The following is a 19,394-nucleotide window of genomic DNA, read 5'->3' on the forward strand; positions in this document are numbered from 1 at the left end:
TTTGGCAGTGATACAGCGTATAGTCTGGATCCACGGATTTGTTAAAGATTTCTGCATCATTGTGAGATAACAGCACGGCGTCACTGTAACTATGACAACAAATAATAATAATAATAATAATAATAAAACTTTATTTATAGAGCACTTTTCATGCACAAAATGCAGCCCAAGGTGCTTGAACAAAGTGATATAAAATATAACAGTTAAAAAAACAGAGTAAAACAAGGAATACAACAATAAAAACATAAAACAAGAAAAACGCTAAAACAAAACAATAGCCGGGACAATAAAATCAACCAGAATAAAAAGCCAAATTAAAGAAATAGGTTTTCAGTTTCTTTTTAAAAATAGCCAAGGATTTTGCCATTCTCAGATCTGGAGGGAGAGTGTTCCATAATTTAGGGCCATAAAAAGAAAAAGCAGCTTCACCCATTCTTTTGTGGGACACCTTGGGGACAGCTAAAAGACAGGCAGTAGAAGATCTGAGAGGTCTGGTTGGGACATAAGAAGAAAGGCAGTCACTGATATAAACAGGTGATAAATTATGAACACTACATCAGCTGCCTGCTGACAATCACATGATTGTGATCCTACTACAGATCAACTGTAACGGACTTATTCGGGCTTATCCGTCTGAAATTTCATAAGAAGGAACAGTTGATTAAATTGTGGGGATGTTTCCGAGTCCCATCAATTCCCGCCGCCCGCTACATATTTAAGTCACATGATTCGGTATCTGTGCATAATGTACACATGTATAACACACACCTGTGCTCAGCACCAGGTCATTTTGTTTGTGGGCACATCTATATTAAATGGACACGTTCTATGTTGCAGTGATTAATGATCATTAATAACTAATAACCATTTATATAATAAAAATGCTGCATTTCTGACAATGCCATACTGTCACATTCCGCCTGCTCCAGTGATCTGGCTCATCAAGTGAACCACGAGCGGCTGTGCTAATGCACAGCTAACTCTAGTTCTAATCAGCACAGCCGGCGTGAGTTTCCAATCAGTGCGGCATACAAGCCCGACTCCCCTCACTGCTCACTGCCGGTTCATTGCATCCTGTTCATACCAGACGACGCACTCTGTTTCTCCGTTCATCATCTCCTACACATCGCTTCCTGGACTCTGTTCTCTCATTCGGACTACTTGCCTGTTTCCCTGTCATCGGCTGTCCCCCTCCATCGGCTCTGTCGGTTCTCCCCCCTCTTCCGCCCATCAGACACTGGACTGGACTGTCTGTGAGTCACCTTCCCCGCGCTTTAGTTTAGTTTGTGTTTAGCTCACCTCGGCCTTCGGGTCCGCCTTTAGTTTAGTTTAGTTTAGTTTTTCCTCCCTGTTGCTTTCCTCCGGCTTTCTTTATTCAGTGTTTTCTGTTCATTTATATTTTTTTCATTAAATCGTTATTAATTTCACCTCCCTGTTTTTGCCTGCTGCTTGGGTTCACACGCCTGCACGTGTCACATACGGGGGAATGAGCAGCCTTGGAGGAGTACTACGCTCTCTCTGAGTGCTTCTCTAGTTGTTTATGTGAGGTTGCCAAACTTTGGTTTATGATTGCTGAGGCCATCCTGGGCCTTTATTTGGCTCCACCTTTAGTAACAGTAGAACATTACTGATGCAATCTGTTGACTTTCAGCCAGAGCAGAACATTAAGCTGTGTTGACTCCATATTCTAAAACTTTTAAATGTGGCATGCATCTCAGTTAGAAAGTGCAAATGCCTGCAGCGTTTGAGTTGTTTAATTTCATATTCCCAGAAGTGGCAGGAGATGTGAACCAATCTGACAGTTTTATAATAAATCTCAGTAAATGCATACTAGCATCTGAAAGGGTGAAAATGCTGAAATAATGTTACTCGAGAGATTCAAAGTTTGATAGATTTAGGACAGCAGATAACTGCAGTATGATTTTAGTGTTGCTTGGAGTTCAAGTTCATGATTTTCAGTTCAAAGGGCAAAATTTAAAAAAAAAAAAGTCTCTCTTGAAGATAGGTAATTGAGCACAAGTGTATTGAAACAGGATTGTTAATCATATGGTCACAGAGATAAATGATCATGATCAAGGGCGTCAGTTTGCTTTTAAAAGTGGGGGGATGGAGACTTGCAAAAGTGACTTTTGGGAAGTGCTTGGGATGATGACTGTAACTGATGTTGCTTTTGGTATGCTACTATAAAATGCTTAAGAGTTATTTCATGTTTTAAGTAATTGTCATGTATTGAATAAAACCCACTTGAGAGCTGCGCCGAACTTTTACGTGAATTACAAACCCCTAACGAACTTCATGTTGAAATCAGCATGTCAAATAGACCACCTACATCTCAACAGGATTTACAGCTCAGGGACAGCACATAAACCAACCACTCAACTCTCTTCATCGCAAATAAGGTAAAGGTTAAGCCATTTTGAATACAAAAGAATAAACCAGGGGTCACTGAGGACCATAGCTGGAGTAACATCGGAGCACAAGCTGTTACCATGACAACCCATTCAAACAGCATGGTATATCCGTAACCGGGAGAATATTGACTTTAAGCCTAACCAGCCATTCCCACTCAAATCAAACAGTTTTAGCACAAAGAACTCAAGGAGTATAAGGAAAAATTACAAAAACACAGATAGCCAGCTCTCCAAAAAAGCCACCACGATAAATCTGTCCCATGACTCAAACTCAACTCAAACTGTAGCAAAAACCCAGTAAATAAGCAGCAGAAGAAGAAAATATCACAGTATGAAGCCTTATTTTATTACCTTTCTTGTTTGTAGACTGGAAACATTTATTATTATAATTATGATTATTTTCTTTATTAATTCAAGTGAAATTCCGCCATGGATGGATAATCCGGGTCATGACCTCCTCTTCTTCTGTGGTGTTTCTTGGAAGAGTTAGATTTTGCTACATTGTGTTTACCGCCTCCTAAACAACCGGTATGCGGCCATTCATTCTTTTGCCTGCTTTCATTAATAAAATCTCAGCAAATACTCAATGAACATGTCAAAAAGAAAAGCAACCGACATCAGAGCTTTTTTCACAACGCAGAAATGCAACGTAAGTGCCATCTAACAGCAATAGCACTGATATTTGTACAGTTACTGTACAATAACTCCATGAATATAACTGAGTATACCTTCTGGTTTAGCTAGAAGGACCAATTTGACTACCATTACTGTCGTCAACAACTTTAGTGAATAAATGACAACTGAAACATTTTGGCCTTATGAGCCATTTTATCAAAACTCTGTCCATCCATACAGCCACATTCTGGCTTTCACTGAGGCAAATTAAACAATCTGGTAATCCTTAGTAATCACCACTAGATGTCCTTAAATATCTTTCGACTCAACACGCTAACATACCAAATATAAACATTTACATTTTTTGCCATGGTTAAAATGCTCTGGAACCATTAAAGAAATATATTAAAATGGTAACCTTACCATTGACACAAGTACAGAAATTATTGAACATTCAAGGTACGTGAAACACAGAAAACCATCAATCTCAGGTGTGTTTTTCCATTATTTTATTTGTCTAGAAGCAGTGTTCAACAGAAATAAACAAAGAGCTGCCAGAGCAGGTGACTTTATACAAAGAGTAGCTTCTTTAGTTTCAGGAGCACCACGTGGTGCTAACCCAGGGACGATAATTATTAGTGATAATTAACGTCAGCTCTGCTCCATCCCGACTTAGGTATTGCTAACAGCTTCAAAATGTTGTTCCAAAAGTGCTGAAATTCATCTGGCATCCCATATTCTAACTGGATTTGGTATTATTATATCAGGAATAATGCACATTTTCCTGACAGAGTGTTTTACTCATGGCAAATTGTACCATTAGTAAATCTGGTATGATAGTGTGTTCAGTGTAGTTATTCAAAGACATCCACTCCTCAAAACAAAACAACTGCCCCCCCCCCCCCCTGCATATATTTATTAAATATGATAATCACAGGGTTAAACAAGCAAACAAGTTTTCAAACTCACCACAACCATTGTCAGATGGAAATGCACACCCTGGGTCGGAGCTTTCACTTGGCACAGGCGCAAATTAACCTCACGAAGGTGTGCTGCATGTCTGTGCAACTCTCGGCCGAGTGCGGATGGTGCGTTCAGGAGCGTCGGAATTTTCTATACTGCTGAAAATAACTGGGGTTGCAACGGCTTACATGTGAAGAATTTGAATGTGGTGGAGACAAAATGACCCCTGACAAGAAGTGGGGGGGACACATCCCCACCGTCGCCCCCTAAACTGATGCCTATGATCATGATAGCCCCCAGACATCATCAATCCATCCATTCTCTATACACCGCTTTATCCTCACTAGGGTCATGGGGGGTGCTGGAGCCTATCCCAGCTGACTCGGGTGATGGCAGGGGACACCCTGGACAGGTCCCCAGTCTGTCACAGGGCTACATATACAGACAAACAATCACACTCACATCCACACCTACAGGCAATTGAGAGTAACCAATTAACCTCAGCATGTTTTTGGACTGTGGGAGGAAGCCAGAATACCCGGAGAAAACCCACGCATGCACAGGGAGAACATGCAAACTCCATGCAGAAAGATCCCAGGCCCAGGCCGGGATTTGAACCGGGGATCTTCTTGCTGCAAGGCGAAAGTGCTAACCACTACTGCACTGTGCAGCCCCCCAGACATCATGGCAACATTAAAATGGACAGGAGATAAATCTGAAATTAGAACAGAAAAAGCAGAAAAAAGAGCTAAATGAATTCCAAACAAGCTCTTATCTCAGCAAACCAAAACAAGAGTGGCAGTTATGTGCCTCTGGTTAAAATAATGTTGAACCGTGAGGATCATAAGCAGAGCTGCTTTTTGGTCGGCAGCGTGAAGCTAACAGCACCTGAGTGAACAAAGGTTAAAAACAGGGCTGCATTACTCTCTCTCACTCTATTTCCCTCTGATGCTAGCTTCAATTTAACCAGTCGGGACAGAAATACAAATACACACACACACACACACACACACACACACACACACACACACACACACACACACACACACACACACACACACGCTTGGATGCTCTGTGTGTTAATCTAAGTTAAAAGCTAAATGGATACATAATGCCTCTACTGAGAGCATTATCCTTTCCTAGAGAAATCCTGTTCCCCAGCGCGCACACACACACACACACACACACACACACACACACACACACACACACACACACACACACACACACACACACACACACACACACGTCTGGTTCTTATATCCCCGTGGGGACATACCATTGACTCCCATTCATATCTAACCCCTTACCCTAACCCTAACCTTAACCAACACCAAAACAATGCCTAACCCTAAATAAACTTTTTTGCACTTTTACTTTTTTCAGTAACAACAACATGGCCAAGAAAACACTGTTTCCCCCCATGGGGACCTCATTTTTGGTCCCCACCGTGACACGAGTCCCCACCGAGACAGCAGGGAGTCAGGTCAAAGTCCCCACAAGTCCCCACCGGTATAGATAAACACACACACACACACACACACACACACACACACACATGTTTGTACTTCTATCTTAGTGAGGACATCCATAAGCGTAATGCATTTCCTAGAGCCTTACCCTAACCTTAACTATCACAACTGATCGCCTAACCCTAATCCTTACCCTAACCCTAACCAAACCTCAATTCATACCTGTTCTCTAAAAACAAGTCTTCACCCTCAAACATGACTGTTTCAAAGTGAGGACCGGCCAAAATGTTCTCACTTTGTAAAAATGTCCTCACTTTGATAGTTAAATGCAGAAAATGGTACTCACCATGTAGCAAGTACAAGTACACACACACACACACACACACACACACACACACACACACACACACACACACACACACACACACACACACATACACACACACACACTGGTTCACATATATGTACAAACTCACAACCCCCTTATCACATGCCCAAAGACCTAATGGCACTTGGACATTAATGCCATATGGATTAGAGACTGCAGTCAACTTAATTCTCTTCATGGTAACATCTCAATTCAACAAATAGTCGAAGTAAATCAGTGGACTCACTCATCTGACATGTTTATGTTGAAACACTGGTTCATGCTCATCCTGTCTGCCACTTCTAAAGCTTTTACGGCTTCACAGATGCCTCAAAACCTGCTGTTTGCATTATGGATTGTTGTCTCACTCTTGAACTGTCAAAATCGACATTATTTTATCGTGTACAGCTCTACACTCCCTCCCGCTCACTACGTTCTTCCAACAAAAGGTGCCTGATCCAACCACTGCAACAGGGCCAGTCCATAGCTGGACTCTTCTCCTCTGTGGTTCCTCAGTGGTGGAACGAGTTGCCAAACTCTGTTCCATCTGCAGAGTCTCTCTCAGTCTTTAAGAAAAGATTAAAAACCCAGACAAAAAAAACTTTGCTTATGTTGTACAGTATCTACTCTCAGATGTATGCTGCTTTGGATGAAAGCTTCTGCTAAATTCAATTGTAAAATTGTATGGTGCTGGGTCTCGTTAAATATTTTAGCATATTAATATATATATATATATATATAAAAGACAAAGTCTACGCAATGAGACCTGCAACAGTCACTGAATTGAGAGCAACCACTGAACGTGAATGCATGCAAATACCAAGGGAATTGTTTCATGATGTGTGGTATTCCATCACTTCGCGTTGTCGGCAGTGTCTGGACCAGAACGGACATCAGTTTGAGAACAGGCGGTGACAAAAACAATAGAATGATGTTTGTAAATGAATTATAATAAACACCTAGTTTACAATTATTTAAAGTGTGTATACATTGTTTGGGACACCCTGTATACATATATATATATATATATATATATATATATATATATATATATATATATATATATATATATATACCATTATGCACACAATGTACAATGTGTTACTACCTAAAGGTTCTGTAAGGGTGATGTTGGGAATCGTACACAAAAGCGTTTGGGTAAATATATAATTGAGGGACTTTGAAGTCCATGGGATATATCTTGTATACATTTTAACTAAAAGTGAAAAAAAAACTTTCTGCATTCATTATGATCATGTCTTTACAAATTCCACAATTATTTATTATGGAAACAATCACTTATCAATCAAAAATAACTGGATATCTCTAAAATGTCAATTAAATAACTGTCTGATTTTAATAACAACCACCTTCTAATTAACTAAACAATAATAAAATGAGCTTATTAAAAATTGTTTTGTGTTCTTTTTATTAAGTTGGAATAATCATGACAGTTATTTCTTTTTTGGCAATATATCAAACTTATATGGAAAACAACTAATTGTATCACTTTGAACTAAGTTCCCCATTACAAACATACCTCTCCAGGAAGTGTGTTAATTCCAGATCACATGACCTGCTCCACATGATGTCACTTCCTCCTGAAGAAAAGACTGTCAAGACTCCAAGGCTTTCTGAGTTATTTAATACAAAGTAGTGTGTGAGTCAAGTGTGGATTTATGGCATGTCAACAGATTTACGAAAAATACCTTTATATATAACTTTTAATTTCAACTTTACTCAATTGTATATATAAAATTTGAAAGGATCTTTCTCTGAAAATGCCACGTGGTGTCAGTTATAGGTGTTGTTTTTTTCTTTTCCTCAAGACAGGCGCTCCCAACGGTGCAATAAAGGCCTGATTGATTGATTGATTGATTGATTGATTGATTGATTGATTGATTGATTGAAAACCGCAAAAATGTCAACTGTGATACAAAAAGTCCTACAATTACATATTGACCCAGAAAGTTTCATCCTTCCAAAACTGGTCTTTTGCAACTCCAACATATTTTCAGAGAACCAAATTAAGTCACTGATTATAGTGCTGCTGCAATACTTGTAATGCTCACTGCAAACATGTCAAGCTCTATCTGCAAAGAGCAGTGAATCTCTGTGTCAAAATGGTGACTCTTCAACATGAAGTTCATTTTAGGGAACAGTAAAAGAGAACGGTTTGTTGTGGCCAAGGAATCTGTGTTAACCCCTGTGCTGTGGTCAGGCACACGCCTCATTGGTAAGTAGTCTGTATTTATGTAGTGCTTTAGTATCCCTGAAACGAAAGCCAAAGCACTTTACATTATACATCACATTCACCCATTCACACACTGATGGCGGAAGCTGCCATGCATGCAAGGCACTAACCACGAGCAGTTAGGGGTTGGGTGTCTTGCTCAGGGACACCTCGACATGAGCTCTCCAGGCCAGGATCTAACCGGCAACCCTCTGGTTACAAGACGGCCACTCTACCCACTGAGCCACACCGCCCCGTCATTGAGCTGCCCTCTTGCCATCACACCAAAGTTCAGGTTGTTTATGTGAATACTCTCCTTCAGACACCTCGGGATGCTACAGTAGAACTCTGCTTCAACAGTCTGAAACTGAGTGATTAATTCCCATACACAGCCACGTTAAGAAAACTACCAGCACGCTTCTGGTACGTTCCTCATCTGATGGGATTGTCGGTTTTTGAAACTGTTGACTCCTCCACTGTGAAAACGGCTGTTTCCTCTCTCAGCAGTGACTACAGACCCACAAAAAAATGGCATGATCAATAATGAGAAAGAGAACTACGAGGAGGTAGAGGAGGATACAGTTGGTGGAGACAAGGGAACCAATCAGAGAGCAGAAATGAAGGACGGGGTGAACATTGACTATCTGCAGTGAGTTTTTTGGCTGCCTGTACAGTAGAGCCGGTCAGGTCTTTCTTTCTCTTGATTTCCAAAGAAATAAAACCAGTCATCCATTCAGAATTCCAGTGAGGAAGATTGGGATACTATTCCCAACACTGTGTGGTTGGAACGGATCAGCTTACACCGTGGGAAAAGGCATAACTTGTGGGGCACACAGGAGATCTATTTAGAATAATTAGATATACGGGTCCAGCCCTAGTTGTAATGTTAGTTTCTATCTACTGAGCCTGTGCAATTTGGAGGGAAGTGAAATACAGTATATCTTGTCACTGGAAGTAGTTTGCACTGTTCAAGCATAAAAACATTATCTTACTACAGGTAATTGTTTAAAAGCTTTATGCTGTAAAACACAGATTTGGAAATTTGCATTTCTTGTGCCTTAACTTGTCATTTTGTAAAGATGTTATTTATTTTATTTTATTACTTGGAAATACCAGAATTTGCACATTATTTTACAATTTTGTCTGTCCCACCACATAATTTCTGAAAAATAAATCAGCCATTACAATCAAACACTCAGTACTTTCAGTACTTGAATAGTCTTTTCACCAAAACTTTTTTACTCTTACTTGAGTGATTTTTTGAATGACTACTTTTTACTTCTACTTGAGTGATATTATTTTGAAGTACTGTTACTCTTACTTGAGTACTATTTTTGGCTACTCTACCCACCCCTGATGAGATGACATGAGATTAGACAGAACATGAGGAGTTTCCGTGAAGCACATATGAACTACGTGAGAAGAGACAAGGTGAGATGGGAGAAGACATGGCAGGACAGGAAAGAATGAGTCGATGATTACATGCTAATGAGATGAAAGGAGACCAGATGAAACAAGGCATGACAGGACAAGACAGAACATACATGGATGAAATGAAGGTGGTGGGAAGAAAACAACAACAGAACAGGACAAGAAGAGAAGAGATGGCAAGAGAAGTCTACACAAATGAAGTTCAGATGTGACAAGATTTCAGGTGGGATAGTTCATGACAAGACAAGAGACAAGACATGTTAAGAGATGAGGTGGGACAAACAGGACGGGACATATGGGTGACCCAGTACACACTCTGCTCAGCCAACGGGTTTGAATCCTCTAAGCTAGGTGAGGCAGGACGGAACAAAGGGTGCCGTGTGGATTTGGGGATTTTTGGGAGTGTTCTTCTCCTGTGTTTCAGACCTCTATGAGTGTGGTGCATAAGAGGAAGTATGTCAGCGGGTTGGATTATCACCATAATCCATCAGATCATCCTGCAGCCCGCCACCCAGCACAGCCATCTTTAAATAGACGGCTGAGATGAGAGGTAGAGGATTGGGTATGGACAGACAAGCTGGCAGAAAAAAGGACAACTGAAGCTGGAGTCGATGGGGGAGCAGACAGAAGAATGGAAGTGTGAATGGATGAAAGCATGAGCAAAGGATAAAAGGCTGAAATGAAGCAATGAGCACAGACGGACAGAGCTTAAAACATTCTGAGAGGTTGTTTTGAGCATCTCTCTGTGATGTAAGAGTTAGACCATTTGGACAGTTTGCCTGTTGTTTAGTTAGTATTCATAACAGTGTTTCCCCTCCTATATGACTGACGAGGCGGGCCGCCTCGCTGGTATAGGCCACCGCCTTGTTACAATTTTGCCGACAAAGTAATCCTAAATATTAGAAAGCATTGATACATAAGTCCGGTATATTCGCTGCTGAAATCAACAAGCCAGAATGGCAGCCTTTTCTCGCCGTGGGTGAAGACAGCAAGGCACATCCCCATTGCGGACAAGAAGCGGCAGCGCTCCATGGTTTCGTTTTTCGGGGCTAAAAGCAGGTGTGTATCACAGACATATGTCAAATTAAGTATCAAAACTATCACGTCATCAAAATAAAGTGATCAACGCAGTGTAGGTATCGATCTCGCTTCCTTTACTGAGTTTGCAACGGTTTCAACGGTTTCAACGGTTTCAACGATTTCAACGGTTTCAACGGTTTCAACGGTTCAGCAGCCCACGGGCGGGCCGTTTTGATATCTGCATAGGCATTTTTCAAAATAGAACGACACTGCCAACGCGATTATAGAAACACTATACACCCATGGAAAGCTTAGATTGGTCAACATTAATCCCCACTTATATTTGATTTGCCTCATGTAATAAAGAGAGCATGTGTTCAAATTTGGTGTTTGTGTTTTCAAGAATGTTTACTTAAAGTCTTTAATTCAGCTGCCTGACACATATCACAGTGCAAAATTATGTATTCTAACTCAAGGTTAACAACTGGTATTCTAAAGAAGTTATATCTTTGTTCAAAAAGGTAACAGTTTTGAAAACAGAACTAACTCCTTCAGAAAACCAGTTGTTAACCCAGAGTTGAAGTTTTCTTTCACATTTTTAAGTAAAATGAAGGTCATGACATAACCTTTTCATTATAAATGAAAATGAAGTGGGAATTTGGTACCTAACATGTAGTTGTTTTTAGAAAAAAAGTAAAAGTCACCACTTGATTCCAGATTCAAGTCCTTTGTCATCTTTTTCAAATTTGTAATAAGGACTGATGTGGCATTTTGGAATGGCTTGTGGAAATCTGACCAGAATATAATAGACTGAACTAGTTGACATGTTTTGATCGCAAGGACAATTGGGTTTAAATTTGTCATATTTTCTCCCTATCACTAATTTTTAGAAAAGAAACATGAAAATTTTATTTAATTTAGTTTTTGGAAATGGCTACAAATACAACAAAATGTGCTCCAAATTGTGACAGAATGCCCCATTTGCATCTTGATTTTCAAAATTTTTTTTGGGGGGGGGAGGGGTATGCCCCCGGACCCCTCTAGTTGCTTCACGCCTCCATCGCTCGCAGATGCAAGGGCCTTCGGTCCTTGCCTACACCCCACCACCTCACAGCCATTTCAACCCAGGGGAAACAGTGCATAAGAAGTCAAAATTATCTGGGTAGTGGCATTTCAGTGTAATGAAGCTGAAGCACTTTACATTGTGCTGAGATAATTCTTGACCTTGGATGCAGCAGTTAGCACCACGGTGGCTGTTCCAGCACTTTAACCACATGATCTTCTTCAGTAGATGCTCATTCTAATTCTAATTCTAAAAATTCTAATTCTGCCCTTGAAGGATTTGTTGTCCATGTTAGATTTAAAGACCACACAGAAACTCCCTCCTGGGCCTGAGAAACAGCAGTTGGCTAAATGATGAGAGCAGAGGTTTTAGCATCCACAGCCAACATGGACAGGATCTGAGTAAACTACTGAGACTAAAATAGAAATCTTGAACATATCCAAATTCATAAGAAGCGAGCAACTCCATACGCTAAGAGACAGCTCCTGAGCAGACCTTGATTGTCAGACAAGATGACTGCAGCTGAAGTCACAGTTTACTACATGTTTGGAAACCTTTCAATCCAGGTTCACTGTAAAACATCATGCAGGACACTAATGGAGTCAGCTATTCCTTTAAAAAAAACTTAAGTCATTGATAAAACTCCTGAAAACCCATTTCTGTTACACATTTGGTGTTTTTTTTAAACTGACAATAATCCCATTCTGTCTTGAAATGGCTTTGATGTAAGTCTGCATGCTTGTATTCTGTAGATGGCTCTGCTCTGCTAAGTCCTTACTCCTCACACATCTCCACTTGCTGCAGCTCAGCACACCAGCTCACAATGGCAAGTTTATGGGAGGTTGTTAAAGTAGCAAAATTAGCACATTAACAGACTTCCCAGCATACGATGTTTGAGCGTAAAGCTGTCTACACTTTTGTTCTGTATTGTTTGAGAAAAACATCTATGATTCAAAGTTGAAAACAGTGGAAATCATGTTAAAGGTAAGTTAATGTCCTACATCTGTACACCAGTTTACCAGAGCAAAGTGAAACCAACTGCTGTAACTGTCCGATCTTCAGGCTGAATGAAGAACTACAGCACATTGTTAAACTGGAAAAATGAGCAAATATAAACTGACCTCACATAAACTTTAAATGAAGCTGATCTGCTTCAACTTTTGTATCAGTTCAAACAACTTCCAAAAGACTTCAATCAGTGAACAAGTCTGAATAATAAAGAAGACAATGATTCACACAACAGACCATTCCAATTCAGCTGAAACAGATTGTTATTTCAAACAACTATTTAAACAGTTCAATAGATAAATCTGAATCAATGTAGCAACATCAGGGGTTCACACAACATACAATATTTCATCAAGTAATATTTAGTAGCATAAGAGGGAGTATTTGTATTTTTTGACTTGACACTAATTTTTTGTTATATTTTACACTGTATGCTTTTTTCAGTAGTGCATTAATTTTGTTTTGTTTTGCCCAAACACTCAAGAAGTTAACGTTATACACAACTTACGACTTCATTTTCAGATAGCATTAGAAGTAGCTGCTAACAGTACTTAAGGTTTGATGAAATGTGTTGATTTAGCACCTGCTATTTCTGTCAGTTCACTTTGAACAACATGTAAGTCTACTTGGCTGTTTTTCTTTCATTGGTCCTCTTGGATATAACCACAAAAGGAGGTAATAAAATCATCCTTTTCTGCACCGATAATTCTCTGGTCACTGGTTTCTCAAACCTGCAGAAATAACCATCAAGGATCATGGCACCAGCCCCCTGCAGTATCTGAACCACTGAACAAATCTGAGATGTGGGCGATGATTCAGAGATCAGGACTAAACTAGGTCAGATCTTTCACCCACCCAATGTTCAAAATCCAAATACCAAACTGTTGCTTTCCCATCGAAGAAAAATTTTGTTAGCACATGAATAAACGTGTGAGTTTTCATGGAAAACATGAAATTGTTTATGAGTCCAGACTTCTGAATGGTAGTGTATAGAGACAAACTATCACACCCACATTTGCACCTGCTGACAATCTAGAGTTTAAAATCATTTCTAGACCTTGGCAAGTTGTTTGATCATAAAGTAAAATACTATATTGTTCAGTTCCACATATCTGTGACTAAACGTTTTGTGCCTTTGTAGATCCACTGTAATCTGTAAGTTGAATTTGTAAATGATAAACAAAGGCATAATATTGTTGAAAATGCACTCATTTTTCTTAAGAAGATTCATATTGTTCATAATGTTTTGTTAAAAAGGTAGTTTGTTAAATGTGAACATTTTCAGAATGCGCTTTTTTGCACTAAAACAACAGGAAAAATTGGGAGTTGTCGTTATTTTAAGGTTATCATGCTATGATTTTACTGATCCGGCCTACTTGAAATCAAATAGGCCTGTATGTGTCCCCTGAACACCCCTGCATTAAAGAGCATTAAAGAGAAGAGTTTACTGATTAGTTTGGTTGTGGAGAATCAGAGATGTCATGACACAAGCAAATAGTATCCATGTCATCCCAATTCTAAATCAGAGTATCAACAGCATACTACCACTTTCAGAGCTCTTCACATGCCCAGTGTAGATGTGTGGTCTTTGGAAGCACTGTTCTGAAGTCACACTGACCCTTTAGCCCACTGCCCACAGCAGCATAGCAGAATTTCACTCACAATTACGACGGCAAGCAATCTGCTGCCGGTATAATACATTATGTTCCAAACAGTGCTGCCCAACTTATCTAGTAAAAATTCTATGCTTAATCCTTAAAAGTGAAAGCACATAAAATTCAACACCATATGTATAATATTGAGTAAAGTGGAAGTCTATTGAAAACACACAGAAAGCCCAAGACAAAACTCAGAAACCCCATAACATCCATACTAATATTTCATGAGGATGATACTGACCATTCTGATGCTCAACAGATGCTGCATCATGAGTAAGGGAACACGTTACTGCTTTATGTCAGGCTTTTGTTTCTGTTGTGAGTCTTACATGCTAGAGGACTGATTTTATCACTGAAGGCCAATTGATGCCAATTTTCGAACTCACCTGTCAGAAATTTGCTCTCAAATTTTGCAATACAGCTTCAAGTTGGCATGTCCACAAGTTGTGGCTGCATTGTGCGTACAGTTAGTTGAGCCACACCTACAAGAACTTGGCAACATGAACATTGTGCTATAAATACCTTATTTCATTAGGATTAAATGATGGTTGTAAAAGAAGCAGTGCAGCAATGGTTTCACAAACTCATAACAGTGGGAAATCTGTGGCAATGGAAGCGGTCTATCCTGATAGATTAATGAAGAAGAAAAATGGCTTTGCTTTTAGCCTTGTGGTCCAGATATTACAAGCAAGTAAGAGTCTACAGCAGTGCCAGGAGCTCTGTGAAGCTGTAAGTCTGTACCCTAACACCAGCACGCCAAGATGTTTGCAACAACAACACTATCATTCCAATGTTTAGAAGAGAATCACCATCGTTGTTTGCTGTGGTAGCATGCTGACAAATGTTAACTGGCTCTAAAGTGAGGATTGGAAAAGAATACAATGAAATTACAACTCAACCTTTAGGGAACATGTAACATATAAGAGCAAGTCCATGTATGTCTTTTTACAGTAATCCATCCCTTTCTTTCTAGACATTTTGCTAATGACCCGTAACCTGCCAGAGTTTGTCCCAGTCCATAAATACATGTAAAGGAATTTCACTGGATAAATGGAAACTTGTCTGCCTAGTGGTGCCAAATTAGAACTTAGAAGATCACCAGATCATTTGCAGTGGATCTTGAATGTCTCTACCAATTTTCAGGGTAATTTAACAAAATAGAAGAAATGTGAATCCTGATCAAAATGGTGACCAGAGAGAAAGATGAATCAGCTATATATTGATGCCGTTGGATCCATACCTGCACTATAAAACACTTACTTGATTTGTTGATAGAATTTTTTATTGTATTTTTTTGCCAAATTTTATATAAACCCATAGAACAGATTTTACGGTTTAGATCTGAGCAAACACCTGAAGACATGACTTTCTTGGCTTCAAGTTTTGCTACCAGTTGTTGTTTCCCAAGTCATTTTATCTGTTTGATCCTCAATATACTGAAAACAAAGTGGCAAGAAGTCGACTATTCAACTCGAGCTCACAGCGAGTTCCTGTCTCTGGACTCCATCGTCTTTACCTCCATGCTGGTGCGATTGCACTGGTGAGTATCAGCAAACCAGCCCTCCCCTGTTGCACACTGGTCCAAGTCGATGTTCTGAATATTGACATCCACACGGATCACACCTCTAACACAGAACACACACACACACACACACACACACACACACACACACACACACACACACACACACACACACACACACACACACACACACAAACAGGAGGAGGGAGGGTCAGAGATGTGAGTCAAGGTAAAGAAAGAAGAGCAGTTCCAAATATCATCAGACTCATTAGAATAATCCTTTTCCTTCTGCTGCACATACAGCCTGGCCTTTAAGTGGGTTCCCTTTGAAATGTCAGATTTTATCCAAGTCTGTTGATTCAAACACACTTTTTTAAAATTCCAAACAGTTATCAAGCTTTTCTCCAGTGTGCTGAAAAAAAAGGTCAGAGGGTCCAACACAGAACTGGAGAGGCAGGTAAAATATAAATACTGCAGCTTTCTGCTGCGCTATCCCTTTTAGTGAGTTAGAAAAAATCGCATATTTTCAGACTCACTACCAAATCGGATTCTTGCTTTGAATATGTTCTGCAAGCAATAAAGGCCAAAGGTTTTTCTGTAGCTTCACAGAAGAGCACAAAAGTCAACTAAATGGACTGAAGAAATATTTCTCGAACACTAATAGATCAGTTTGGTCCTGACATGAAACAATCAAGAGCTCCAAAGCTTTGTTTTGCATTTAAGTACTCTCAAGAAGTCAGAAAATAGTTTCTAAACAGAATTTTGCAGTCAAATTACTGAAAAAGTAGCCCTCATCAAGTTGCACCTTTCATCAGAATAGGCAACATTAACAAGTCTTTACAGACACTTTTAGTTGCAAGTAACAAATATTCAAAAAAAATCACTGCTCCATCTATATTGTGTAACGTTATAGCAGCATTCCATGATTGGTTTCCATTATATATAATATATAAGAAAAGATGCCTTTAGTTCAGCTTATTTGAGGCTAATCAAGTCCACATAAACTTCAAGTGACCCCAGTGACCAATACCAGGAACAAGTGATTAAAATTTCCAACCGTAAGTCTGTGTGTGTGTGTGTGTGTGTGTGTGTGTGTGTGTGTGTGTGTGTGTGTGTGTGTGTGTGTGTGTGTGTGTGTGTGTAGGCCCTAACCTGAACTCTGGTGTCAGGTCAGGTTTGAGGCCATAGAAGGAGGTGGACAGAGTGAGCATCCAGCCAGGCACAAAGCGTCCATCCTTGCAGTCCAAAAAGGGGGCACTGGTCCAGTGTACCCCACTGCGATTGGTCACATAGCTGTCGCCCTGCCCCCACTTAGGCGTGTCCAAGGTATTGAGATCGTTGAGGAGCACCCTCTTTGACAGGGCCGCCATGGGCTGGTTGGACTCTGGGAATTTAAATCTTCTGAACCAGCTGTCGTCGGGGGCCGGAGCCAGCGGGTGCAGGCTCTCCCAGGCCTTGGACAAATCCTGGAGGATGATTGTCTGCACCTTGGCCGTTGGGTCGCGGGTGGCACAAAGGACCAGTTGTGGCACCGGTGAAGTCGGGTCAGCGTCGAAGGTGAACAGGGCCCGCTGGATGAGCACGTCAGCCTCCAGAAGGGCACGGACCAGAGCATGGTACCACTCCATATCCTCCTGCACTGTGCTCTCCCGCAGGTCACTGGCCTGGAAGATCATGTTGAGGAAGTTGGCAGTATTGGCCAGTGCATCCAGAGGTGGGCGTAGGGGGGCACTGAAGCTGATGGGCAGGGGTCCGGTCTGCCCAGAGGAGCTATACGGCCGTGAGCAGCGGGCGACCTCCAGAGTGGAAGGGTCCCCGGTGTACAGGAAGGTCTCTGCTGGTGACCAGTCTTCCTCCTCTTCTGTGGGAGCATCTGAAGGCATCACTGCAAACTCAGAAGGCTCTGTGGGACTGGTGGGACCTGTGGGGCTGCTGCTGATTTCTGGATTTCTTGTAGTGCTCGTTAAAGAGTCAGTATTGTTGGATATCTCCAAAGTAACTCCAGATGGGAAGTCTGGAGTCACCTGCGTTCTGAGGACGGATGGAAGCAGGAGAAGAAGCCAAACAGGACCCATCCTGGATTCCCTCTGGAGGAGAAAACCCGGAGGACTGAAGGGGGTCACACACCCACAACACTTTTTGACCCCTTTGGAATTCCTGTTGAAGAGATAAACGCGTCACATGTTGGCGGAGATTTGGACTTCCCGCGGGGATTTCTTCATCTTCATATCAGCGAGGCACTGCAGCAGCAGGTGTCCGGGAGAAGCGCTGCCACTCGGTCTGCGGAGCACTCACACTCGGAGCACACAGCTCCATCTGTGTGCCACAGGGACACAGGCGCTGCACGGAGAAATGATTAAACCTGTGAGTCCTCGGTGTCGGCGGTGGGAAGAGGTGACTGACGAGGGGAGCAATCCCCACATCCCTGCAGTCCGTCCGGTGCCGCTCAGTCTCCGTTTTCGGAGCAAAGCAGACGCAGAATGCGCAAGAAGGAGGAGGAGGAGGAGGAGGAGGAAAAGCCTTAAAGTTGGGGATCCCCGTGTCAGGTGGGAGGAGGGGGAGAGAGCGTGTTGTTGAGATGGAGGGATGAAGGGAGAAGAGTAGATTTCTCTCGTTTCTCTCTACTTCTCTCTTCTGTCTCCCGCTCTGCTATCTGTTGCTCCAAAGAGCTTTCAGTCCATCTGACGGCGGCTTGGATGCTTGTCCACTTCCCCCCTCCCACCCCTCTCTCCCATCTTTCCCTCGCCCCCTCCCATCCCCTCATTCACCCCGTGACTCCCTCCTCCATATCGACGGGGACGCACACCAGCGCTGAAGGGTGATGAGAGTGGTACATCTGTTGTGTGTGTTAGAGTGTGTTCACAGAACAGAGGATGATGCAGGCAGCCAGAGATCAGGGTTAAGCTCTGCTGCATTTGGGCATCCATCAAGAATCTCCCCGCCAGGATGGATTAACCCCTCCTTCACAGGGAGAGTGGATGGAGGAGAGGATGCTCTTTTGCTGCATGTGCGCACATACGCGCGCACACACTTTGGAAACATGCACACACACACTTTGGAGACACGCACACACACACATTGGGGAAGATTACACATGTGAGAACAGCAATAGGAGATTTGAATATTATCATTGTTTCCAGGTTTTTGCAACATCAGGGAATTCCCCACGTGTGTGTTTGTGTGCGTGCAGAGGTGTGCAAGAGCAACACATTGCTGTAGTCTCTCTTTGTCTGCGTGTGTGTGCACAAGCGTGCACCAAAGTCTGGATGAGTGAGAGATGCTGCATGAGAAGCGTGAGAAAAATAAAGGGAAGAAAGAGAGACACACGCTGGGAGGAGGGATGCAGGCAAGAATCCTTGTTTTGGTGGCCATGGCAACCGGTTTCTGAGAACCCCCCCTCCACACACACACACACACACACACACACACACACACACACACACACACACACACACACACACACACACACACACACACACAGACACACACACAGACACACACACACGCAGGCACACATATACTCACAAACACCACACCCACCCTGGGACTTCACTGCAGAGCAGGCAAGGTGCTGCAGTGGAGCCTGAGAAAGACAGTAAGGCAGAGAGCGTGTGTGACCTGTGCATGCATG

At 41.7% G+C, this 19,394-nt stretch overlaps 1 protein-coding gene across 2 annotated transcripts in view; it reads right to left on the reverse strand.

The window, feature by feature from the left end:
• The window catches only part of gpr179 (G protein-coupled receptor 179), a 49,850-nt gene extending 30,735 nt beyond the window's left edge, over positions 1-19,115 (reverse strand). Inside the window, exons 1-2 of one of the 2 annotated variants that reach the window (XM_022196534.2) lie at positions 16,916-18,501; positions 15,758-15,866 (exon numbers count right to left, since the gene is read on the reverse strand). In XM_022196534.2, the coding sequence (XP_022052226.2) occupies positions 15,758-15,866; positions 16,916-17,838 (1,032 nt within the window). In that variant the 5' untranslated portion in view covers positions 17,839-18,501. Of the gene's footprint in view, positions 1-15,757; positions 15,867-16,915 lie in introns of both variants that reach the window. The other variant, XM_051945619.1, reaches the window with a different exon arrangement.
• Between the last annotated feature and the right edge of the window lie 279 nt (positions 19,116-19,394).

Source organism: Acanthochromis polyacanthus, chromosome 3 (assembly GCF_021347895.1).
Source record: "Acanthochromis polyacanthus isolate Apoly-LR-REF ecotype Palm Island chromosome 3, KAUST_Apoly_ChrSc, whole genome shotgun sequence".
Lineage (NCBI taxonomy): Eukaryota > Metazoa > Chordata > Actinopteri > Pomacentridae > Acanthochromis > Acanthochromis polyacanthus.